Consider the following 27,823-nt stretch of genomic DNA (forward strand, 5'->3'; position numbering starts at 1 on the left):
ACATCAGTTACTATGATATGCCCTACAGCAGGCACTATAGCATATTCTACATCAGGTACTATGACTTGTCCTCCATCAGTTACTATGACATGTCCTACATCAAGTACTATGGCATGTTCTACATCACGTACTACGACATGTCCTACATCAGGTACTATGAGATGTCCTACACCAATTACTACAACATTTCCTACATCATGTACTATGCATGTCCTACATGAGGTACTACCACATGTCCTACATCAGGTACTATGACATGTCCTTCATCAGGTACTACAACATGTCCTACATCAGGTACTACAATATGTCCTACATCATTTACTATGACATGTCCTACATCAGGTATTATGACATGTCCTACATCAGGTACTATGATATGCTCTGCAGCAGGCATTATGGATCATGAACTGTCATAATGTCATAGTTTCTCTTAAAGGGAAGGATGAAACATTCCTGTGTGTATCTCTGGGCTGCTCCAAAGTTAAATCCCATTATTGCCAGCATGTTTGACTGGAGAATAGATACCAGCATCTGAAATTCATTAGTAAGCAAAACCACAAGCTGTCTTTTACAACTACACATAAACTGATACAATTAACTGCAGTAATTAAAAGCCATGCATGTCCTTATGGTCATGTGCCATCTGATGGGTCTATATTATATTAGTGAATGCTTGAAATTGTGAACACTATGCAATCGACACAAACACTATAAAAATGTAAAATGTCGAACACATGAATCAAACATTTTTTCCCAGGGAAAAAAAATAGTTGATCCATTAAAAAAAAATGCTGCCCCCCCCCCCCCCACTTAAATATACCAACTCTGAGATCGCACCACAGTTGAGGAAATGGCAAAGTCCTGAAAATGACCCAGTGATTTTTTTTTTCCCTAGGAAAAAAAATTGCTGTTCCATGCTTTCAGCATTTTGCGTAAACACGTTCGATGAAACAGCGTTCACAACTTTAATCGTTTGCTTAAATAATAGGAACCCCATCTGACATATAATTGGATTATGTTCTGAATACCTATCATCAGAATCCCACTTGAAAAAGAAAATTGATTTTCTTTTACATAGTTTGCACACTAAATTATAAGATAATATTGTTGCATTTTCCAGTGAATTCCAAATCACTAGTATCTGAGTCCCTACTCAGAAGACATTCAACAAAGTACATCCATGTTTGTGACTGAGACAGATTTCTTAATGCAAATAAAAATAATGAATGTGACAACACCATATTAATAGCAGATATGACTTTCTTTATCTCCCTTATTTAAAGAGGGAATATTTTTGACATGGGGAGTGATGCGGCATTGCCTGGGAATTTCAGTGATGGCTTTGCCCTATAGCTGCTTTACCCCAAGCACACTGGCTCTGTGAATGCCATGATGCCTATTTTACCAAAACTGCATACTTAACTTTTCTATGGATATAGGAGTTTGTTATATACTGAACCAATAAAACATTAGCATACAGAAGACGACTATGAGTCTCGTGTTTCACCTCGTGCTGCATGAAATGAAAAAATTCCCAGAGCATGACTGTGCCATGAGTAATTCAGATGGTTTTCTATGTGTTTCTGTATTATAAATTAATGACTTCCTAAACCTTTGGGAGTGCTGTTTTATGTTGACTGTAGTATCTCTTATTATTCGGCATGGATATGGTTTTCCTGCCATAATTCATGAGCACTGCTGGTGTCCCACTTCGGCTGTTATGTACATGCCAAACACTGTTGTACTGCTTTTACAACACTCTGGTGATACTTGTCTCAGTGCACTATGACACTGTGAAAGCAAATCCAAAAGTATATACTTTTTAAATATAATGGTACATTTGTGCCTTTCCAACTAAGTAAATATAAGGCATGCATCCACAAATGCATGATTTTCTACATATGACAATATAGGATTCACAATGGTTGTGTAAGGAATTACATTTTTATCTTGTAGACAGATTATGTAACCTGTTGAGTGGCAAAACAATTCATGTGGATTGAAATAGGTCACAGACAGAATCAACAGGCTGTATATCTGTCATATGTATTGTAATTAATTAGGTAGCAGAAAAAATATGTTGTAAAGTTATTTACATCTCATGCTAGGAAACTGTAAACATCTCATTTCTAACATATAAGCCATCTTTAAAATAATACACTATATTTTTAATAGAATACTGCTCCTTTGATAAATAGTTGTGTGGTCACTGAATATTTGTTGGTACTCTATTATAACAGAATGTTTCATTTTAAAATTATTTAAGTATTATTCCAGGACAGCAGTAGGACATTTCAGTGCGTTGCTTTATAAAACTCTAAATGACCCTTGTCAAAAAGGACAGCATAATTTGGATACCTTTGTGCTACAAGAACATCTATGCTTATAATGCACATTTTTTCACTGTAAAGTTAATCCAAAAAATTGGAAAGAAAAAGAAATGTTTTGTCTGATGAGTATAAAGAGCGTGCATCAATAAATCAATTTAACATAATCTTACAAATATTGTAATACCTTACTACCATTCTTTGGATGAAATATCTTAACACTTACTTGTGAAAAATATGATTTCCTGCCTTTAATTCATACATTTATGTTCACAGATTTTAATTGGTTGTATGCATTCAAGATACATAAATATATATGAAAACAAATTCACTTTAGATTAAATATTAAATTATGGAGTTATTTTCAAACCATTTAAGTAATATAATAATTTTTAAAATAACATATCTAAAAATTTGAATGTTTAAATAAGTATATAGATATACACTTTAGACATTTGTGCTGCATGTCTCTTTTCTAATTTCAGGACTGTGTTATTATTGTTTTATTTTAACCTGAATGTGTTTGCTACAAGGTTGAGCTAGAGCTCTGAAAGCCAACTCATATGTATCACATGTTTGCAGTTCTAACATTTTGTGAAGATACGTCAGTTTAACACAGAAGTTGGCAAACCACAGGAATTGCAAACATTGTGTGTGTGTGTGTGTGTGTGTGTGTGTGTGTGTGTGTGTGTGTGTGTGTGTGTGTGTGTGTGTGTGTGTGTCCCCTCATGTGTATGCATGTATGTGTATGTATGCATGTGTGTATGTCCCTACAGGAATTACAAAAAATATGAATGTCATGTGTGTGTGTGTGTGTGTGTGTGTGTGTGTGTGTGTGTGTGTGTGTGTGTGTGCGTGTGTGTGTGTGTGTCTATACATGTGTGTATCTCCCTACAGGAATTACAGGCAATGCAAACATTATGAGTGTGTGTGTGTGTGTGTGTGTGTGTGTGTGTGTGTGTGTGTGTGTGTGTGTGTGTGTGTGTGTGTGTGCGTGTGTGTGCGTGTGTGTGTGAGTGTGCGTGTGAGTGTGTATATGTGCATATGCCTGTGTTTGTGCACTTGTAAGTGTGTGTCTGCGTGGGGCAGTGGCAGTAGCCACCATCAGATGTGAGTTTTGCTTAACAGACAATCCGCTGTTTCAGCATGAAAGGAAGAAAGGATACTGCATGCTAAAAAACAGCACCACATCAAGTCTTGAACTGTATGTGGTTTGTTCTATATGAATCCCAATAAGCTAGCATGATAGCAACACATAACATCTGATCAGCATGCAATATGCCTGAACTAAGAATTCCAACATCCAAGCATTAAGAGTCTCATGTGATCAAAACCAACAAACTGAAGTTTACTCTATAACCAACTAACCCAATGTGATCACACACACTGGTCTTCTTCTTCGGGGTACATAGCAGTGAAGCGGCGAGTAATTTCCCAGCTTTAGAGAATTTGGTGGGAGCTGCTGGAAGTGATGTGTACATTATAGGGACAGTGAAGTACATTTTATGAGCAAACAGTGCTTGACACTAGCTACTGTTTAGTCCACACTGCACTGAACCCCTTGTTATAGAATCTAAATTTCTGCAGCATAAGGTGAGCAGCAATACTTTGGAAGAGTGACTATCATACTTTTGGATAACTTTACAGCTTGATAGTGCTAATTCCTATCCAGGATTCTGCCCTAATTCCTAATCACTTGTAGTGGTTATAAGCCCTGCCCTTTGCAGAAATAATTTCAGATATGTATACTTTTTTTTTTTTACTTTTCTAGAGATGGTACTCTGTGTTACAGTAATTTACTATCAGCAACCATATTTATCCAGCTATATCAACAGTGCCATAACAGTTAATAAAACTACTGTGAATGACATCAAAGTTCTTTGCGTGATATTAAATGTTCTCATCTAACAAATACTCCTTCCACAACTCACATGAGGAGTAAGTATTACCGCTAATTAAATTGTGGTGTATCTTGAGAAAGTGCTTTAAACTGTTAACAGGCACTGATATTTTACTCCATGTTAAAATGTTATCTTTCTGTTTCAACAAGAATATGCTCAGTTTGTTAGTAACATAGTGTGACTTTCGGGGTTAGTACACTGATCATAAATGAGTTCCTACAGGTATAGCCCAGGTGAAATATTTCACATTGAAGGCACAATATAAAAGTAGTGGCAAACAATATAACTGGCGTAGTAAGAAGATTGAAAAAAATCTGATGTATGCAGTAATAACATTTCTTCATTCAGTTAAATCTACTGAGAAAATATTGTTAGTAAACATCAAACACTTCTAGTGTCAATTCAATTTGTTAAACTAGATTTCTAAATTGGTACTGGAAAAAAGAAGAAAAACAAAAGCAACCGTAGTGATTCTCATTGGTTGATCATTAATTATTCTATATCTAGAGAAATTGTACAGTAAGTGGAATGCATAATGCATTCATTCTGAAGTTCCTACACAATAAAGGACTTCAAAAATAGTTTGTTATAATACATAAATAGAATATGTCGGTTTCTGAAAAACAGAACACACACATCATGCCTTTGGAAACATTAACACCACCTCCCTGCAGTACCAATGTAATAAACCATATTCCAGATTTAATCCAAGCATAGTTATTTTAAGCACGCTTCAGGTGGTACTAACCTACAAGTCCTACTACTACTATGATAATGGCTTTCTGTTACTCGCTGGTGTCTTATTTTAGTTCACTGTAGCCTGCAAACATCAAGTGTTCAATGAAATGTACTATGAGAATGCCGATGTTTATGAATCATCCACAGCACACTTTTAACATCCAAGTACCACAAGTGTGACCTCTGTGACTGCCTGCATACCTCAATATGCGTTCATCTGTTCTTGTGATAACTTAGAAAAACAAAATAGCATATTACCTTACAACTAGCTAAAGGTGCAATAACAAGACAGATGTTTTGTTTCTTAATCCATCACATAATAATGTTTCACTTATGAAATATTTCTCGTCATGGTTCAGCATAAACATTTCTGCAAGTTTACTAAAAATAAATGATCCTAGTTCTGTGAATGCATACAAAATAGAAATGGAACTCATTGAACAATGTAATATAGAATCACTGGGCTTGCCCCTATTCAGGTTCAATAATTCCTGTCAGAAACATCAAACATATGATTTCATTAAGTCTACAAAGATACTTTTAGTTCTTATTTTATTATTTAGAAACATTGTTTTCAGTTTCTGCTCAAAATCTCTCCATCTGCTTGTTTGCTGGTTTCTTGAGCAGACCCTGAATGGTGAACTATAATCTTTACATATGTGTAAGATAGCTTAAATTCTTATGGTATTACTTTATAAAACGACTCTTCAATTTCTGCGCACCCCCCCCCTCCCCATCTGCTCATTTGCTGGTTTCTTGAGCATCCCCTGAATGGTGAGCTATAATGTTTACATATGTGTACATCAGATTTAATATGTCCACCAAGACAGCTTAAATTCTTATGGCATTACTTTATAAAACGACTTTTTAGTTTCTGCACACCCCATGCCCACCCCATCTGCTCATTTGCTGGATCATTGAATAGCCACCTAATTTTGCACTGTCATATTTGCATCTGTCTAGTACTTTTTATGGAATAAGAGTATGCAGTACATTCATGATACTCACACTAATATCTTACTGTAGTATTATCTATACCTCATTACACAGTGGTTTCTCTGTTATCCTGCAGGTTTGCATTTGCTTTTATTTTAAAGAGTTTGTTAATGGTCATGACTATCCTTTCAACAATGAATTTCAATGTAATCTTAGCATGAACTATGAGGCAAACAAGGATAATTTGTCAGGGAAGTGCAAAATTGTCAAAGTAATTCATCATCATTAATATATTACCAGACGCGGGACATTTACTGCAAGGCATTACTGAAATTGGAAGCTTAATGCAGAGGATGCAATAACCAGCATAATGGCATATGAAAGTTTTTTTGGTCAGTTCTATGAACACATTTTCAAACATGCTTTTTATGCAGTTGCATAGAAAGTATCCTTTAATAAGATCCCAAATAGAATATTCTTAGACGTATATTAAATTATTCACTCAGAACAGAGTTCAGGCATAAAATGTATGTACCTGTTTAAATTGTTTCTGACAGGAGTGCATTAATTTCACTAACAGACATGCAATGGTGTTCTAATGAGCACATACTAATAATTGCAAAGCTGAAAATACTGATACAGGCATAGGGGTTTCATTTAGAAATAAAAACTGTGAACAGCCAAGTGCAGCAGACAAGAGTGAGGTAATACTTTGCAAGACATTGTTATAAAACGCATATGTTGACACAACACAGAAACTCATTTAATGAGTGAATTAATAGCCATTAAACAATGACATTGTAATATCCTGTAAACTTCAGTGCTTTCTCCTGGCATATGTCGATTCAGAAATTACATGTCCCAGTCGTGTACATAAGATAGTGGTGCCTGACATGAACTTCAGCAGCTGAAGTAGACAATAAATGCTTTCAGGGATGCCATACTATTTAGGGGATAATTAATCCTAATGTATAAAGTTTAATACATAACTTTAAAGTAATGGACTGAAAGCAACCCTTCTTCTGCATGATTTTCATGGACCAGGATTGGGTTTTACAGTACAGACAAACATTAAAAAAGAGTTAAGAATAAAATGCTTATTTTTGTCTCTGCTTAAATTCTTTATCTTTTAAAATATAGGATAGTTCCACTACATAGTCCAATTCTTTGTGTTTATAAAAGTGTTTTATTAAAATGATATTGATAAAAATTACTCAGAAGCATGAATGCCATTTTGGCTATTAAAATATGTGTTAGAAAGCAGAACATTCTGGATTATGGAAGATTCAAAGAGAAATATCAAGAAATGGAAAGAGACAGGGCAGTAGTGCCACTGTCTGTGTGTAATAAAAGTCTTTGTTGCATGATATGTGACTTCATTTTTTCATATAGCTCTGATGTAGTTATTCATAACAGTCTGCCATTCTTAATGCATACTGTGGAACTTCTGTGGAACTTTACCTACTTCTCTGCTCATAAGTCATGTCAGTTACAAAGTGAAATTAGCGTGGTTCTACTAATTTTGGTAACTAATATACTATTTACTCTGCTACAGTTAAACTGCATGCCTAGTCTGAACTGTTGTTTATATAACTGATGCCTGCCCCCCCAAAGTTTTGAAAGCAGACCAGTGTTCAAATTAAATAAAAAGTAAATAGTTAGATACATATATTATGCAGTAGTGATTCCATGAATATCAAAGCACAGCTCTATAAAGTTTCATAATACATCATCACTAAAAATCTTACCAAAATCTAAGTGATTCATAAAATTTAAAACCATTTAGAAGATTTAAAAACAGTTTAAACCTCTATGACAGGCACACATTGAAATCAGTGTTTCAATAAAAACATTCCATTGAAAAAAAGACTTTGGGGGGGGGAGTAGAGAAAGGTCCCAGTTTTCATGCCCCATCTTCTAAATAAATGTAACTCCAAAGCAGCTGCACCTTGGATAAGGTTATAGCTCATAAGCACCTTGGATAAGGTTATAGCTCATAAGCCCAGAAGTGCAGAATTCACAGATTATTCTGGTAATGATGAATTCAGCACAGTCAGCAAAACTGTTGCAAATGAAAGTCATTCAAACGCTTGCTGTCTGAGAATAGTTTCCTCGTTATTTGAAAAGCAAAATAAGGAACTCCAGCTCAAGCTAAATGAATAAGCCACACTAGCAAACCATTTATTATACCATGATCCCCCCAAAACGTGCACGCTGATTGGCCAGCGTGCCCGTTGTAAATCGAGTTATACTAATGGAAAAAGGTTCGGTCGCCCGGACTTTTTTCCATTAGTATAACTCGGTTTTTTAAAACACTGTCTCGCTATGTTAAATGGGTTTAACATAGCGTGACAGCTTTAAAATAAGCAACGGAGATCTCCGTTGCTTATTTTAAAGCTGTCTCCATGTTAAACCCATTTAACATAGCGAGACAGTGTTTAAAAGCAATGGAGAAAGCAAGATCTCCGTTGCTTTTTAGTGTTTCGCTATGTTAAATGAGTTTAACATAGCAAAACAGTTTTAAAATAAGCAACGGAGATGTCTGTTGCTTATTTTAAAACTGTCTCGCTATGTTAAACTCATTTAACATATCGAAACACTAAAAAAGCAACGGAGATCTTGCTTTCCTCAGCTTTTGCCCAGAGCTCTGATGTACTGCGCAGGCGCGCAGTACATCAGAACTGCCGCGGATGCCAGACATCTGCGGAAGGGCAGTAAACAGGCATTATACTATGCCATTATTTAAGAAAAGTAATAGTTTCTTTTCTTAAATAATGTCATGGTATAATAGCAATAACCCACTTCTGGGTGTGGGTAAATTTAGCATTACCCACACCCAGGCGTGGGTTATTGCTATAGTAATCTTGCTGATTGCTGAAGTAATTCGGCCTATAAAGTAAAGTGCTTTTAAATGTATCAAATAACAAAGTTATTCTTATGCATGTAAAAAACTGATATGCCAGTTGTAATATTATGATTCTCAATGTTTGAGGAATCAGGCACAGACTTTTTTCACCAGATCACACTAAAATATTCTATTAAAATAAGAAAAATAAACTATATTATGCTCTGCTGTACATTAATTTAAAATCATTCTCATTCTTTCCATACCTTTTTCTGTTGTGATTTACACATAACGGTATGATGTCTGGTCTCTGATTTTGGCTTTTTACTTTCTAACTTTTCTACTTAAAGTGACACCAGTTTGTGGGTGCATACAACATTAATTCAACTAAGTTCATAAAATATTATTAAGATCTTATGTGCTGAAAACTAAGAATGTTCAGTTCTTTCTCACCTGTGCTATGATTTTTGTCAAGTGTTATGTTTTTGTTTAGTTTTTTTTTTGTGTGTGTGTGCTTTTTTTTTTTTTTTAATATTTAAAGGTTGCATTTCATTGCCAGAACTTAACAGAACTTAAAAAAAATGTCTCATTTATTTTGAGAAGAAGCAACATTATTGTTCAGTCCTTCAAAGCCTAGTAGTACAGAGAAGCATCAACTGACCCTGCACTCCTACAGTAATGAAGAGATATCTTTCTAGGAGACATTTTGCTTACATTTGTCAGTTAACTCTTGACTGAATGACTGGCTGATTGACTGACTGACTGACTGACTGACAGACTGACTGACTGACTGACTGACTGACTGACCAACAGACTGACTGAGCAATTGGTTACAATGTAATTAGCATAGTATTATGCTAAGGAATGCATTAAGAAACAAATAGAGGAACCCAAAGCATTCTTCAAGTTTTACAAATATAAAAATATAATTAAAACTAGTTTGTCTGTTTAAATATTGTTTAAAAACAAATAAATGTGTTATATGATAATTTCATTACTTTAATTATATTTACTGATGTTTTATATTTTCTTTCTTGACTCCAGTACTCTCTAACACCATTATTTGTCACTGAAATAAACTACACAGAAAAAGAAAACACACACACCCAAAAGCTAAAAATGGCATTCTAAACAAGGCAACAGAATTTTTAATTCAGTTTTCCAAAATCTTCAGATGTTTATTTCACTTCTAAAAGTTCAACAAGAAATGGTTAATTCGTTAAATGATCTGCAAAAACATCCCAACTGGCATAGAGCTATGCAGAATGGAATAAATATCTAATAAATTCTGGATATAGATGAATGATGTAGAAAACAACAAATCAATAACTTCAAAAAGCGTGCAATTGTACATATATAATCCTGTACAGAATGAGGTAATTGAATAGCCTTCAGAGGCTACTGAACACTTCACATCCAGAGACCAGAGGCGTGCTAGTCGACTACAAAGACAACAACAAAAAGTATAAATGAATAGACAAGTACTTTACTGAGCCTATTTCAGATTGGGGCATATGCCACAAAACATCGTTATATGCTTAGCATACATTTATAACTCAGATGATTTTGTGGCTAGTGTTGGTCATTGTTTCCTGATAACATCTAGGCCATAAAGCTATTATTAAGCTGAATTCTGTTTTTCTTACTGTGGCACTAATGCATTTACATTTTTATTCAAAATATGCCTTCATATTTTTGTAATACATTAAAATAAACATTTATGATAGTTTTCATGTTATTCTGTGAAATGTTTCTAAAAAGCTTTCTAAATGTTATTAATAGTGGCTTGAGTAACTAGAAATAGTTGCCATCATTACAAAAAATAATTTTCTTCTGTAGCTTAAATCAGTTTCACTTCTTTTGGAGAACATTAGGTTTTAGGTTTGAATTTCTGAATGTATGAAACATCATTCTCAAATGTGTATAATAAGAGGCCGAAGATATTCACATATGACTCTTAGTAAATGTCTCAGAAATGAAAAACATTCAAACATCTCATAGTTTTGACTAAAATACAGCCATGATAGTAAATCATGAATTCATTATATGAATTATTTGTCTGTTATAAATAAGTGTAAACTAAGTACATTCTGCACAAGTCTATTGAAAGCAGATTAGTTAATAACTAAAACAGAACAGTCCTCACTTGGTTGTGCTTTATAACTGTAACACAAGCTATATTGGCTTTCAGATACTCTATATAAAAGGAGATCAGAAGCCAGAATATCAAATGTACCATCAGAGCAAACTTAAATAACTAAGTTAGACAAATGATATGCTTTTATTACTGAATTGTTAAAAATCTGTATTCATGTAAATGAAATTGCATTTTCTGAGGATACATTCATATACCAAATCAATGTTTCTTTTAACAGTTGGTACATAAATGTAGGTGTCAACAAAAGGCATCCTAAAATGTTAACATACCAGCATAGGACATTGCAAAATCTAGTAAGTGCATTATTTTATTCTGTAAAATTCACAGGTCTTATGGCGACAGATAATTGTTTTCCATTTGAGGTTATATGCAGCCTTTTGTTTTTGAAGGGTAGGTTATGATTAGTTAAGTAGTTAAGCGAGTCATAGAAAATGCAAGATGTTTGTTTTGTGTAATCTAGGACATTTGTAATATAATAGCACTCAGCATCATAAATACTAGCTGTTGGATTTATGTTGATAAGCATTCAGCCCCTTGCTGCTCGTTTTCTTTACCTTTTTTATACGTATATTAATGTCACTAATACTAGTTGTCCGTTTCATTGAATGTATGGTTTTAAATGTATTCCAGAAGCATAATAAAAAATACAGTAAGATAACCAACCTAACAGCATGCAGATCTCACATGAAGATTAAAATGAGATTTTTATGAGCTGACTCAGTACAGTAATGCCACTAAATTAGGCCGTGCCATGATACGGCACAGATACAGTTGTATTGTAATGCAGTATCTAATAATATATTCTGCTAAACTTATTTTAATCAATTTCTCTTATGAAATATGGTGAACGTTCTCTAAAAAGTTAATAAATGTATGCATTTGCATTTTTTTGCATTTATGAAATTAAACAATGCATGCCAGCATTATTCTTGTGCTATGCAGTTACAGCTAATAATCTTTGTAAGATTTCATGCAGTGTGTGTGTGTGTGTGTGTGTGTGTGTGTGTGTGTGTGTGTGTGTGTGTATATATATATATATATATATATATAAGTGTGTGTGTGTGTACAATAATTATGTAGCGTGCTTAGCAAAACATGCCTCAGAGAGAGATTACAAAAATCAGTGTAACTGCAACTCTTTAAATGGAGTCTAAGCTTTCTATAAGCACATAAACGTAAGGAATGTCAGTTTTCTAACCACTTTAAAACTAAGACAACTTACAACAAAATATTAGAGGATATACCTGAGGTGAAATTTAAACATAAACTACTACAATAAACGCTAACTTAAAGATTTAAGTGAAGGGAAGCATCATAGCTCTGAACGTATAATACACTTTGTTGTAAAGTTTCTAATTCGGCTGCTGATTGTATCAGCCTATTTACACTGCATCGGCAAGTTGGGGGACATCTGCTTGCAAGTTAAAAAACAATTTCCCCTGCTTCAGTAATGATGCCACTTTCTCCACCTCATGGATAGAAGGGAGAAAAAGCTGTGTGTGGGGAGGAGGGCAAAACAAGTAAAAAAGAAAAAAACCTCACCTTGTTGGAGACAGAGACAGGTCAATATTAAGAATATTCATTGCTGAACTTTTCTTTCAATAAATACCAAAAGTCATTTCTTGCAGTGCTGTGGATGCCATATTTTTTTTCAGCATGGCTTTTCTACAACTGTTTGGAAATGCAATCAAGGATTTTGCAAATGTTATTATTAAAGTTTAGTGCCAGACTGAAAAATAAAAAAGTCAGAGAGAAATCTGAAATGCATCCTTCGGATAAATGTTACCTCACCAAATGGCCTTTCAAATAAGAGAGTTGTTATGGTTTCTGTGAAGTGAGTTTTCAATTTAATCATTTTAGTCTTTTTGTAAAAAGGACATTTAGATCAGTAGGATACAGTAATACTGTTGCTATTGACAGATGAGAAAAATGTGGGTTATAACTAAACAAAAGGCTCTTGTGTTACAAAATTCAGCATTGCTAATGCAATGTAGTTGAGTGAGAGAGTGTACTAGGTTATTGCACTTGTGAAAACTCATACAAAAAAATAAATTTTGATTGTAGTCCTGATCAGTTTGACTTCCTGTCCTGTCTAAAATGACATGGTTGGTCATCCTAGAAAATATAATACATAAAATATTGTGCCTCTAGGTTTAGCATAAGTTATTAGCTAAATAAATAGTTTGCAATTCCCTTTGTTTTAATAGACTGTTAACAGTGCAAAGCAAACTGGTTTAGGAAGGTATTAAAATTACATCATATTTTACACAAGTCTATCTGGGTATTTATATAAATAATTAATAGTATTTTCCAAAAGTTGTAATTTTATGTAATGATCTTATGCAAGTGTGTCCATGAAGCTATACTGGAGGACAAAAATATTATTAAACAGTATGGCAACTGCCAGGGAGAATCTGGTGCCAAAACGAGAGAAGCACTAACACTGGCCATTTAAACAGGTAAAGTTCTCTCATCCCAGCAGTGATACACATCTGAGCTAAGAGGCTAACTAGTTGAAAACAACTAGTGTATAACATGTTTAGATGGAATTCTAAACTTGTTTTTGCATGCTTCTACAATACATTTTGTCAAAAAATAATAAACGGGATCTATTGATATGTTTCATATTCACTATGGAAGGTTTTCCACATAAAATGTAATTAATTTCTTTATGGCATACATAGCCAAGCCATTAATGTCAATAATCGTTAACACAATCATATTGTCATGCTGTATCTACTGAAATTATTTTTTCTCAAATTTACCAGATGAACTTCTTCTGAAACTAGAAAAGTCCACCAGAAACATCAGTATCATGATCAAAAAATTGGTAAACATTCTCACAAGGAAAAACCAGGCAAGAGTTTGTACTGCACCCAAGGTGTGAGGTGTACACTACCACTGAGCTGCTGAGTCCATCACAAATGGTTCTGCATATTAAACAAATATAAACACACACACACACACACACACACATCAGCATATGCATCCCTAATTAGTGCCATCTTGTGGTCAATGTGGACCACCTCTTCACATCTAACTCAAAGTCTATTAAAAAAAACAAAATTTTTATCCTGAATAAAAGTCTGAAATATAAACAGAACAATACAAATCAATAAAATATTTCTTCCAACTTTAAACACAGGATGTTGAAACTACTACAGTAAACAGCAATGTGTCTCACAAAGAATAGACCTAGAGAGACTTAAAACTATTCATTTTAAACCCATATTAATCAAGGATAAAAGTATTTGTTTGACTGGGATAATTCTAGACTTCAAGTGTGGCAGGCAGCTATCAAATGAAAGGAGAATTAAAGCTAATTGATTTAAAATGTTTAAAAAATGAATATGGGAAAGCAGAAAAAGCAACAAGCTAGAGTGCCCATAAACATAAAGAAACCGGTGTTACCTCAACTGCTTATTTATTTTAATAACAAAAAGAAAATGGCATTCCATATTCATCAAAACATATGTTTTCTGACTGCTTTTTATTCTGCTTCAGTAATATTTGTCATCTGTTTACATATAGCATGAAGGGATAAAATTCAAATGGAGAAGAAAGGGCTAGCCCATGGTTCTGTCATCAAAATTCATTAAATGCATATTCAATGATGTGGTACAATGGAAACAGACTTTTCCTCTTTGTTTTTCTTATACCAGAATTACAAATAAACATGGGAACCTGTTTCAGATTGCCTATCCCCATTCTCAAACTGGGTCCTGTGTATAAGTGATGTCATGACTTCCTTAACTCATTCCAGAAAACTATATCCTCTTATATACTTTTCAAGCTAAGTAATTTTTAATATTTTTACTTCCCACCAAGCCAATCGTGAGTAAATGCTGATATCATTTGGAAGTCCTATGTGTCAAATGTTTATGCACTATGATAATATGTACCAGGAATAATTTTGGTCATCATCCTACTGCAAAACAAAAATCATACCATGGTGTAATGCAGGAAAAATTGGCCACACTGATTTCTGTATGCTCTGCTCAATGCTACTGAGCATGCAATTTTGTTCTGCAAAAATAAACATCAATAACATGAATTTTAATAATAACACGCCCAACTGCTGTTTTACATAGTTCCCTGAGATTTATCTCAAACTACAGATATTTTATTTTAATGAAGAAAAAAATTCCTGTGAAAGTACCTGGGAAAGAAATAGTATCAGGAGGAACAGCGTGAAGGCTTGCAGTCTATGAGTTTTTGGGAGGAGGGGTTGAATAAGGGTTAGCATGATTAAGAAATGAGTGGGATCCAGAAGCTACAACAGAGAGGTTTGCAAGGTAAAAGAGAATGATTTTTTTTACCTCCTTCAGTAAATTGAAACAGGAGGTTGGGCTGGAGCAGAATGAACAGCTACAGCAGGTGCAGCTTGAGGGCAAGATGAAGAAAGGATGCAAAGAATATGAGGAGGCAAAGGAAGAAGGGAGGGTATTTCAGCCTGAAAAGGTAGAAGGGCAAAGATAAATTTGTAGGATGGAATTACTTAGATTATTGGCTGAAATACTAAGGGAGAAGGATGTGGAGGCATTGTGAGGTAAAAACAAGTGCGAAGAGATGGACTAGGATGGGATGGTGGGGAATAAGAACTGTAAGGGGATAGCATGCCTATTACCTTGTTGTGGGTTAAGATATGTTGATAACACAAGCAGGGCAGGGCAAGTGGCAATGTCAACATATTTTGAGGGTTGAAGGCTAGCTATGGCTAATTGAAGGAGCAGTCTAAATGAATGGGAATGGATATTTAAGGTAAGTTTGAAAAATTTGTGTAAAGGATGTCTACTTGGTTTATGAGCGGACTGGACGGAAAATGGTAGAAAGAGTGGAGTTCTATTAAGTCCCTTAGGGCTGTTGAAAAACTTTAAACTAGGAAGTTCCAGCACCCAAGCTACAACATTACCATACTCAAGCCACAGGTCACATACTCCACCAAATCAAGCCTTTCCTCAAGTTATGTAACTTTTGCTATTGTATGCTGCCCGTATCTTACACATTACAGTCAAACATTGCTCAGTCCGTTCAGATGTGGAGATGAATTAGGAGAAAATTATACATGGGAATAAGTGAATGATTAAAAAACTGTTAGTAGACTATAAGATGGAGTAGGGGGTAGATGAAGTTTAATGATCCCCAGAGAGTTGTGCAGGGGTACTATGGAACTGACTTGGATTACAGAGTGCAACAACTGAATCATTGGTGGTACAGTCAGAATATGTCAGGCTAAATATACTGCTGACAGAGAGACCAGTGTCTGAGACTGGGGGAGAGATGTATCTGGGTTTGAGAAAAGATACAGTGGTTACTGTAAGCAAATAATGGGGCATCCCTAATTAGTGGGAAAATTGCTGAACAAGGAGAGAGTGGGAGTAGGGGACAGGAAAAAGATGAGCAGTGCTGCTTGGCATCTGCTGTGGACTGAAAGACTGAGGAAAGTTATATGAAATCAAATAGTATTAAGTCAAGGACAGATGGAGTAATGGAAGTTGTCAGTGGGAAATAAATCATCCATTAGCCTCAGTTTGTTGTAACTGCATGCTGTTATAGTCTTTTGTTGCCTCCTCATGTTTTAGCACACAGAGGATGACTGCAAATGTGAACATGTTGGTACTATTTGCTTCCTATGTATTTCTAAATAAAAAATGAGCACATGCCAAACAAGAGTGTATGGCATCAGAAAATAGTGGGTAAAGCATCTGAACTAAAATGTGAACAGAAAATCAGATTCAAAATGGACTTTGGCAACAAGAATAAATAATGCTTGGAGCTGCATGGCCAATTCATCTTACACTTTTTAATAAGCACATGTTATTGAAACTTTTCTATTCTGCATAGCACAAACAATGATTAGTCAGTTAAGTGTATATATATATATATATATATATATATATATATATATATATATATATATACAGAGAGAGAGAGAGAGAGATAAAGGTACTGCTAAATGGAAACATAATAACTCGAAGGCAATTTAGAAAATACCACATAAACTCCCAGAAGGATGTGAAAGATAAACTAAAATCGTAAGATTACTTGGCGAAAACAAAGAGAAAATACTGTTGATAACATTAGAACATAAATGTCAGCAAAGATGATGCAGAACAGCGGTGCATTTGATTTAAATACAGGAACGCTGCTTATAATTTCACTGCTTAATCCAGTTAGTATACTGTCGATAAATATATATTTTTAAAAAACTGCAAGTGGTTTAATCAACCTTTCAAAAAGAGAAAAGGTTCGCTCATTTAATGTGACGCATGTCCAATGCAGTACTATGAGTATAACGCCTTTTTCTTAAAAAAAAAACGCGCCAAGTTATGAAGTATGGTATATGTATTAAATATATTTTGCATGAATACTCGTAACTCAAGTTCGAAGGCCCAACATCTTCATTTTCTATGTCTGAAACCAAATGATACGTCTGTTAGTCCTTACTGCGGTTATAAAATTAGCCGAAATATTAAGACATATACCAGTACCCTACTACCTATGCTAAACGTGGACAAATGTCTATTCATACCTTAAACTTCCTTACTCTCCCTTCTTCACTCACTTTCTTATGTCTATCCTGTTGCAATTCCTTGTTGTATTACACTAACCCTTGATTTCTTTCTAAACTGGCTAAAATTTCTCTAACAGTTAAATCATCATCATATAACTTGTATCTACAAACATGTTCATAATATGTCTAATTAGGTATATTTTTTAAATTGCATTTGTTTTTTGTCTGTGTGTGTTTTTGTGTGTGTTATTTGTAAAGACTGTATATTATCCTACTTAAAATGTTTTGTAATATTTGAGGGCTTTTCTCCCCGGGCCTCCCCTGAAAATGGGCTCTTACCCAGTCGGACTTTCCCGGTAAACCAATGACAATAAAAAATAAATACAATTCTTTGAAAATGTATTTATTTTATTTTTTGTGACACAAAAGCATTCCAGCTCACTTGCTGGTTGATAACAAACAGGAGTGCAAGACTACTGCGCACCTGTGTGTGCGTGTGTGTGTGTGGGGGGGGGGCATGTTTGTTGTGCGCTCCAGTACTAAGGTTCAAGCCTTTCAAGTGTCCCTGATTTAGCCTTATGGGTATGACTTTTTATTTTTGCATCAGCATCTTATTAGCAACAAACACACGCTGTGAGGTGATTTTAAACAAAATATATGACAATAAACAAGCAAAAAGAAAAAGAAAGTTCCAGAAATCATTATATACTTTCAGTTCGTTATTTCTAAAGTTCCCACGCGTTTCTCTCTAACCTTAAAAAAGTAATTGCTTAGCCTATTTTGGAACAATTAATTTCCATTTAAAAAAATGTTAGCAACGATAATGCAATAAATAACCGATGGTATCTGCTAATGTGTAGCTTTACTGATGTCCCATCCCCGCTTTTTGTATACCTGGCAATCAAAAGAAAGTGCTATTCCTATCAAGCAAATCTTCCCTATGGGCCCAACTAATATTTTCTTGCAGTTTATCCCATACAGGTATCAATTTATCACATCTCCATATTATATAAAATTCAGCATTATTTGTGCTACCGTGTCTCTTTTACAATTTTCCCAGAAAATACATATTAACGCAACTCATTTCATGCCGTCAATTTTTCAAAGGAATCCTGCCAATATATTGGAAGTGTCCCTGATATGGTGTATTTACCTATGATTATTTTTTGACTTTGCACTCGATTTAGCTCTGATTGTTTTTTTTTTTTTTTTTTTTTTACTTTGTACTCGATTTTAGAGAAAATTTGTTCAAAACTATGACCCATTTGATTGGGTTCACCTTACAAACCCGACATAAAGTGTTGTTTCAAACGTCGGTACAGCGGCATTTGCGCGTTTGTTTCTTTGCCTGCTTCCTTATTTATTTGGTTATTTGTCGTACTTGTTACCTGAGGTAGGGCACTGGTTAATGCACAAAGGCTTAAGATGACTGCCCTTGTTGAAGTAATAACACGGCACCATGTGCAAAACCGAGGAAATGGATTGTAGATGGATGGATGGATGGATGGATGGATAAAGAGCGTTGATCCCAATGCACCTTTTTCCAACTTGGCCCCAAAGAGTACCGTCTGCTTAAGTCTTAAGTTTGTCTTTAAGTTTGCACGTCTGTGTAAATCGAGAATTTATCCACGTCTTACAAGCCCCCTTCTCAAAACATTTTGTTCATAACTCATTTCGTTTTGTAAGGAAGTGTTTATTCTGGGTCCTATTTCATTAGGCTGCGTGGATTTATTCTAAGAATTAAAGAAATGTGATTAAAGTACACGCGGTAGTAAATGTGACCATCGGGAAATAGAGCTTAGTTCAGTCTTCATTTGTTCTTTTTAACTCGGGAAATGAAAATCTGCTTACTGTATAAGGGAAACATGAGTGATGTAAAATTAATTTTGCTTCAACTCAAAAATTGCAATCCTGCACATTACATATGATGGATCTAAATTATATATTATAGATGTGGTCTATTAGTCTGACTTAGTAAAGAGCAATTTTGCACAACTGTGGAAAACATTTATACCTATATTCATACTTTAAAAAAAAAAATATATATATATATATATATATATATATATATATATATATATATATATATATTGTAGTTCAATAAATGATATTACTGGGTGTCATACTGCAACATATTGAAATCAAAAATCATAATCACCGAAATGATGGCTCCAACAACCCACACACACACACACTCACAGGTTAGCGAAAGACTAGGTAGCAATGACCTATTTTTGAATAAATGGCTAATTGTGTATATATGTATATCTATGCTTGTATGTATGCACGTGTGTGTGTGTGTGTGTGTGTGTGTGTGTGTGTGTGTGTGTGTGAAAGAGAGAGACGGGGGAAGAAGGAGAGAGAATGCACACGTTTATTTCCCTCTCTCTCTTGCTCTTATGTACACACACTCACACACACACACTAAATTTCCACTTAAGAGTGTGCTTGGATACCGCCATTTTATGCAAGTCAACCAGTCAGTTTAAACTGATCGTTTTCTTAACCCAGTATGTAATATAGTGGGTGGGTTCATTGCTTCGTATTTTGGTCTTCCTGCTGCTTCAGTACGTTTGGTGATACTGTATAGTCGTCGAAACTACGTCTAACAAAAATGTATCTGTAAAGCATTTTTCCATTGGGATGTTCAACTTCAAAACTGAAACTATGTGATAGAGTGCTAATATCTGCAGTCTTTTGTCTAAATAAATACTCAAAAGACGCAGTGCCCTTGCATCTAGAAAACAGTTATTTATGTCGTCATCGTTGCCCCATGCAGATTATGTCTGTGATCCCCTTTTACTGTGACAAGTGTTTCCAGCTTACATGTACTGTTCTGCTGAGCTTGGAATAAACAATTCCTGCTTTTCTACACAGGACAGACAGACGATTCACCTTTTGCTACTTGTCTTTTTGACTGAAATGGTCCATGATGGTCCACGATGACCAGTTCACTTCCCGGTTAACAAATGTAGAATACAAACATACATACATACATAATTCGCGTTTGTAGCTACTATTATCGTTGCATCTGAATGTGTGGAACTACTCCATTCAAATAAAATATACAGCAAGGACGCTGTTAAAGAGTGAGTGCGTACAAGAATAATTTTAGGGTCTTCGGGAGCCCCTCGCGGATTTATTCAGCGCGATATGTTTACTGGAAATTAAACAACGAGGTTAGATATTTACTATACAAAGCAAATGCATTTGCTGGTTCTTCCATATCGATCTACCAAAAAAAATCATAAAATTATGCACGCATTTTAAAATAAAAACTAAAAAAGGCCCCAAGCTATCCTCAGCATCCCACAAACAAGGAATGACAAATCTACTAGTAAGCCTTATTTTTCCATTTCAAAGTGGTTTAAGAGTTTTGCTGGAAGGATACAAACTACAGTACTATATACTCCAAAAAAACATTTAACCCTTTGGATTCACAAATACAAAATGTCCCCAGTTGGTGTAGGGTACTTGATATACTGACCCCACACACACAGTAGATACATTTAAATGCGATCAGCCAGCAAGCAATCCTTTCGGGCACTTTGTAAGCTTAAACCAACCAAGCTTCTGGAGTTCACTGATATAGATACCCCCAGAGAGCACCCCAAACAGTATTAGCGCTGGATCCAAAATAACAACTCTACCCAGAAAAGGACTACAAATACCTTAAAAGGCCGAGCAAGGAGCCTTTCATTCGAATAAATTACTAAACTAATTGCTAACCGTCAACTTTGCTGTTCTCAAATCAGTAATAAGCAGATGAGTCAAAAACAGCATTTTGTTTTTCCAAGAGTGTGTGTGCCACCGGACTATCAGCTTAAAAGTAGTGAAGAAACATTAGCCCAACCCTCTCAACTGTACCACTGAATTCCAAAGAATCAACAACTTCGACATCGACTTTTTGCTTGTTTATTAGCAACATGTGTTCCTCTCCTCCAGTAAAAAATATTTAGCAGTAGTTATAAAAAAATAATTTCAGAATTAAGCCAAGATTTTAAGGAAAAATGAACCCCTTGCTGATTTGAAAACAGTTTACAATTTAGTGATATGCACACAAACATATTCCTTGTATTTATTTATTTGTTTATTTTATTTTGTTATTAATTGCGTCCATCTATGCGCAGGCAATCCCACCAGGTCCTGCTATGTCTTTGCTTCCAAATTTAATTTTGTTTTGTTATTGATAAAAAAATTAGCTTTCTGACAGAACTATAAGGACCATGATTACAAAAAGTCAAATACTGTTTATTACTATAAACTTTTTTTTGTCAGCTTGGTCCATTAATGGTAAGAAAAGGAGCTCTGGCAAAACTAACAGTTACCGTCAGCCTGAGAATGAAAATAAAGGCACAGTATATCAAAAAGCAACCCTAGAGAATTCCATTTAGACTTCATTTTTTAAGCTAAAATATAAACCGGCATTATAGAAATTAGCTTAGGGGGAAACTTTGACATTCCCCATTTGATACCAAATTTTTAACCTCTTAAATAAGTCATGACTCACTTAAAGTGCATAAGTGATTGCATACTTGTGTGGTGTATCAGTGTGCGGCGTGTGTGTGTGTGTGTGTGTGTGTACGAGTATGTGTGTGTCTGTGTGTCACTGCCATTTTTAAAACATTAAAAATATGAAAAGCGGCAAAGTGCTGGCATTATTTGATAGGTGTGTGAATGTTGCTCCAAATGTAAGGGAGCCATGGAGCCAATGAGTGATGTTTATATTATGCTCTGTATCTAATTGAGGTATTAAGGTTGATAGAAACGTACATGCACACAAAATACATCAATGTTCAAAATAATATTGTATCGCTATACGTATTTAGATGTGCGTCTGTATTTTGTAGTCTTTTGTATTATATGCACGTACATGCATTGTGCCACACAACCGTGCTATTTTAAACAAATGCTACCGCAGTACCTTCAGGATTATATCAACCAACTAACAACCAACACTACTGGACAGAAGGAAAAAAACAACGTTTACCAGATTACAGTATTAGGTCTATTCTGCAACATATCACAGACACACACATACATTTATTGGCACTTATGTCTGTAGATCTTCGTATGCGTGAAGTAAGAGCATTACACTGAATGTGCATTGGAAAAGATATTCTCTGTGAAATGATGACTTTGACAAAAAAAATCGGCATTCTTCTTTCCAGAAATGCACGATAGATATTCAGTTTCATGCCATCAGACAATTCTTAACTGTTTTTTTTTTCTCTCCTTCACAACATGCCTCTCAAGTACTAAGATTCGAGCACTGAAATTTAGCCTTGCTCTTCCTATATTTACTGATGTTCCTATTTGGGGAGTGCATGCCTTCTTAAATAAGTATACTACGATGCTCTTCTCCCAGCTATATATAGGGTCTAGAATATAAAGGCCTTCTATTGTGAAAAGTAATGATTTTTGTGTGGGTATAAGTGCAACTGCATTATACACAAATCTAGCAACTATACACTTGTTAAGTCTAATAAACGCAAGTGTCCCATTTTAGGGGCAGCGTCTAGTTAAGAGAGTTGCTCAGAGTCATATAACAGGTAAACAGAGGCGGAAGGAATCAAACACTGAACTTTGGCCTACTTGCAGTAGTCAAGAGCCCTAACGCTCTGTACTAAGTGCAAGATATATAAACATCCAAATACTGAAATATATGCTTCTGTTTTATCTACTAGTAATTAAATTGTTCTTGAATACCATTACTAGAAGTATATTTTCCGTTTATTATTATTATTTCGATTGTATTCATTTGATATATAGGTAAAGGCATTACGCAATACGGCACCTTTTTGGGGGGTGACTCGGGAGTATTGTTTGGTTAAGTGGCTTGTCAATTACGCAGTTTACAAGCTGAACAATCCATTCTGAGCTTGTCTGACGAATAGATGGCATGAGGCAATACTAAACGTGTTATTCATTCCACATGAAAAGTATACAATACCTATTTCAGAAAACCAGCAAACTTGTATTAAATAAATAATGGTTTGGGAATGGAAACAGCTTGAATAAAAGCGCTACATTATTATTATTATCATCACCATCATCATCATCTAATTCTAAAAGCAGTTTAGAAAACAGTTTACATCTCATGTTTCGGCATCAGGATTGGTAAATATTTATTCCGTTCACTTTTGGATATCAATCGGCATACCTTTTTAGACTGCAGAATAATGGTTTAGCTGCACCACATATTTTATCAGCAGTTTTAAAATGAACAAATTGCCCATTCCTCTTCTCCCTCCTACCCCACGCTAGCACAAACATGCAGAACCATTATTCAGCAAGAAACCAAAGAGCATAAGACTGGAGTATTTACATTCAAGTGTCATCCTTCAAATTAAGCTCTGAACATATTGTATAATAAACATTTATAGAGGGGGTATATCTGAATCATATTATCCATTTAAGTTATTAGGTCGCTCACAATGTTTGACAGAGTATTGCAGATTATTTGTTAGAACATTTCTAACCGCATATAAACTCACACGTCACACAAACAGGGTATACTTTCCAAATGAAAATTCTCACATTTACTGTTCAATCCCACCCAGCCCAAGCATTACTTTTCATCCTAATATTTCGCTAACAAATGTGTGAGAAAGAAACAAATACAATGATGCTTTAAAACTGGCCTTGCTGAGATTTACTAGAAAAATTGTACAGTAAGCCATTGTTTTCCAGATTCCTGATTAAGCTGGGTGTGCGTTTACTTTAAACAAATGCGGCCATTTTTTTTATTCTTTTTATTCTGATTTACTAAGTTTCGTTCTTGATGTATGACATATGAGAGTGGCAAATGAAAATTCCTGTATTCAGACTATAGCCGAGTTATTTTCATCTGTCTCATCCAAAATGAATAAAGTGAAAAAAATACAATGTATTTCAATAGTTTGGGGAGGGCATATAAATAATGAAAATACAATACATGTTTTTTTTTTTTTTTGTTTGAACATTTGAAATTGGTCGTTCTAAAACATTTGTTTTATTTATCTCCAGCGTAAACATTATTCATCATATGCATATTATATAGACGCAGTTACTAACGATATGCAGTTGGTAAGTAAGCAGACACCGACCAAACCCCAAAGTAGAAAGTGAGCTAGAAACATATGAACAGATCTTGTATCTTTTTGTGTGTTTGTGTGTACCCGTGTGTGTATTCCATGTTAAAATATATGTAGATAACGGTTTTCTCCCACTTCCTCACTCATCTCTCTTTCTCCACACACGCATATGTGTATGTGTGCACACACACACACACACAATGTCTCCATGTTGAAAGACATGCAGATAAATGTAAACGGTGTTCTCCCTTTCCCTCACTCGCCTCTCTGTCTCACAAACATGCATACATACATGCACAAACGCGCACACAAAAAACAGGAGTGTGTATGTGTGTATGTTATTAACATCGCTGGATGCCAACAGGTGTCTAGACACATACAGAAAGCGCACGGGAAACAAAACCAGCCTCTAGAACCAGTATGTATGGATGTGTTTTCCACTACAGAGATAAAAAACCTTCAGCCACGCAGTAACTTACATAAGTAAGAACCAACAGCAATACTTGTGGATTTGAACAGACACAGTCCACGTGTATTCTTTCCTGCCACTCTAACCTGAGTACGCCTCGTTGTGCAAAAGAGGGGTCTACATTCCCAGAATGAAATGACTAAGTAAATATTGAGGCACCAAAATGCACCAGGTAAAAGCTCCATTCGCACTTAACATCTCGTACTGCACAGTGAATGAGAGGCCAGCTGAAGAATATCTAAATCAAAATGCAGTAGTTTTCTTTAAATACCAGAGTGTTTATGCAGTGACTTTTAAAAAGGGTCCACTGATTCGTTCACATAAAATAGTCCTCGTATTTGGTATTTGTAAATCTAAAAGTATGTACATACTTTAAGAACTATATTCTTTGAAATTTACACTGAATTTCCAGACCAAGACCAACTTGCTTTGATGTATGCTGTTTCCATTTATCCAGTTGCACGTGTTCTCCTGAAATAAACCATACATACTGTATAACGGTATTACTACAGCTGCAAAGGTATGTGTCTTTAGATGTGCACCCAAGTGGGAGTAAAGCGTTTAGTCCAGTAGTGTAAATGGTACATACAGCGTTAGTTGTAATTACTGAAAGTAAATTATTTACGTTTCAAATATACATGATGGAAATATGTTTGCAAGCATCTGAATTTAAGAATGTGTATAGCTTTACAAGAACTACTGCAAATATTAGTCACTGACACTCAAAAGCATCCAACAATAATAGCACGCTCTTTTTTTCTTAGATTGGCGGTGGGGGTGCATTTACTTTGCATAAAGAAGATAGATAAAGCAAGGCTCAAATGTAGGCCTTGTAGACAGACTGTAGAAAACCTTTCCAGAACAGCATCTATCACAACACGGTCTTGGAAAAAAATCGATATAATTCACAGTTTATAAAGGAAGCCGTTTTAAAGATATATAACACTACTGAAGAAATTCTTTGTTGCTTACTGGCTTTATTTAATAAAAAAAATAATTTAAGACCATGTAAACAAATTACCATTTCCTAAGTGCTTCAACAATGGGTCACTTACTTTTTCTTTAGAAATGCTAACATCTAGTGTGAATAAATAAAGAAACACATTAACTGGGAACACTAACCAGCACTGAGTTCCAAACACTGTGTCGGATCCTCACTGTCGCCCTGCAACTGGCCATTGGGGCTGAGGTTCTCCATGGACAAATCCAAGCCTTTTTCCTCCCACTCTCTTAGTTTTCTCTTCTTATTTGTCCCAATCAAGGCCTCCACCGAAAAGGCATGAGCTCTGGAACTGAGGGCAGCGGCAGCCCGTCTTCGGTCGGTCATTGTCCGCTCTGGAGCCCCCTGTACAGCAGCCTGGAGGAGACGGCAGCCGCAGGAGCAGGAAAGCTTTTCCAAAGACCTTAGATCCAAACGGGGTCTCTACATTATTAAGACGTTGGAAAACTGTATCATCGTAAGCCCTCATTCACCATAAAATAAGCCATGAGAAAGTATTTCACAGAGTTTACTGACTTTATGTTATGATTAATGTGTCATTTTCTTGTCTTTCTTCCGCTTGTCTCTTTCTGACGGATGCAAACTTCTGGAAAAGTTTTTTTTTCTCTGTCTCTCTCTCTCTCTCTCTCCTTCAGTTGGGTTGGCTGACTGGCTTTGTCGCAATTGCGCTGGCCAATTGGACGCGGGAGCAGAAAGTGCCAAATGTTATTGTCCAATCACAAGTAAAGGCAAGGCAGCTGAACAGCAGCGTTTTCGCGAGCTGCGTACTAGTTAACCCAGTCAGGAGCAAAACAAAATGGACTATGTATGTAGACAACAGCTGCATACCTCTTAAGTGCCCCTGATTTTCAGGGACGTCCCTGATTTCTGACTCAAATTTTAGCTCCGTTCCTCTTAATCCCTTGTAATACTGGTGACCTTTGGAGAAAAGGTGTTGAATTGCACTTAGAGAATAATGACAATAACAAGAATGTATACTTCTTTTATTTCAGAATATGAATATTAATTCACAATTTCTTATTATTCCAACACTCTAGTTAACAGTACTAACATTTTAAGAAGTGTACCTGATTATTTCTGGATCTTCCCCGAATTCTGGTGAAGTTTGTCCCTGACAAGAGCTATGAGGAGCGTTTAAATGCGTGTGAAACACCTCTGCACGTCTGTGAGTTTATATATATATATATATATATATATATATATATATATATATATATATATATATACACACACACACACACATATACTTTATCTATCTAACATGTTATGCCATATAAGTCTATTAAGAAATGTTCTATTAAGAAATGTACCGCTTAGAAGAGGAATGAAATAGAAGCATTTAGAATCATTTGCTAGGATAAACGTTTAAACAGTTAAACCAGACCCCTACACTCAAGACATTAATTAGTGGACCCCCCTTCAACACTCCACAGATACTTCACTTGCGATCACTTTCAAACATAAAAAGTAATAAGGAACATTAAATGAAACAGTGTTTGTTTCCATTGCTAGATGGACACACTATGTAGTGGATCCCCAAGGCACTGCAAGAGGCTTGACATTTATGAAATAAGGTCTAACTCTGAAATGTATTTCTAGCTGACTGCTGTATTAACGGTAAATAAGGATTAGTCTTCCAGGGTCAATGGAAACTCTTCTGGCAACAGCAAAAGGAATTGATATAGCCTGCTTAATCTAAAGTAGTCCTGTTATGCCAGTGACTCATAGGATTGCAAAAATACCGCTCCCCCTGCCTTCCTCCGGCTGTCTCTTGTATCAGCCAATTTATTAGCAAGTTAGAAAAATCGATAAAATTAGTTACCACAAAAAGGTGGTAGAAAGTTTCAATAACGCCGGCT

General features: G+C 35.3%; 1 protein-coding gene across 2 annotated transcripts in view; it reads right to left on the reverse strand.

Moving 5' to 3' along the window:
* The window catches only part of TBX15 (T-box transcription factor 15), a 718,941-nt gene extending 692,378 nt beyond the window's left edge, over positions 1 to 26,563 (reverse strand). For both annotated transcript variants that reach the window (XM_044071487.1, XM_044071486.1), the window contains exon 1: positions 26,087 to 26,563. In XM_044071487.1, the coding sequence (XP_043927422.1) occupies positions 26,087 to 26,291 (205 nt within the window). In that variant the 5' untranslated portion in view covers positions 26,292 to 26,563. The remainder of the gene's footprint in view (positions 1 to 26,086) is intronic.
* Positions 26,564 to 27,823: the final 1,260 nt, after the last annotated feature.

Source organism: Protopterus annectens, chromosome 5.part0 (assembly GCF_019279795.1).
Source record: "Protopterus annectens isolate FY-2018-M chromosome 5.part0, PAN1.0, whole genome shotgun sequence".
In the NCBI taxonomy this organism is placed as follows: domain Eukaryota; kingdom Metazoa; phylum Chordata; order Ceratodontiformes; family Protopteridae; genus Protopterus; species Protopterus annectens.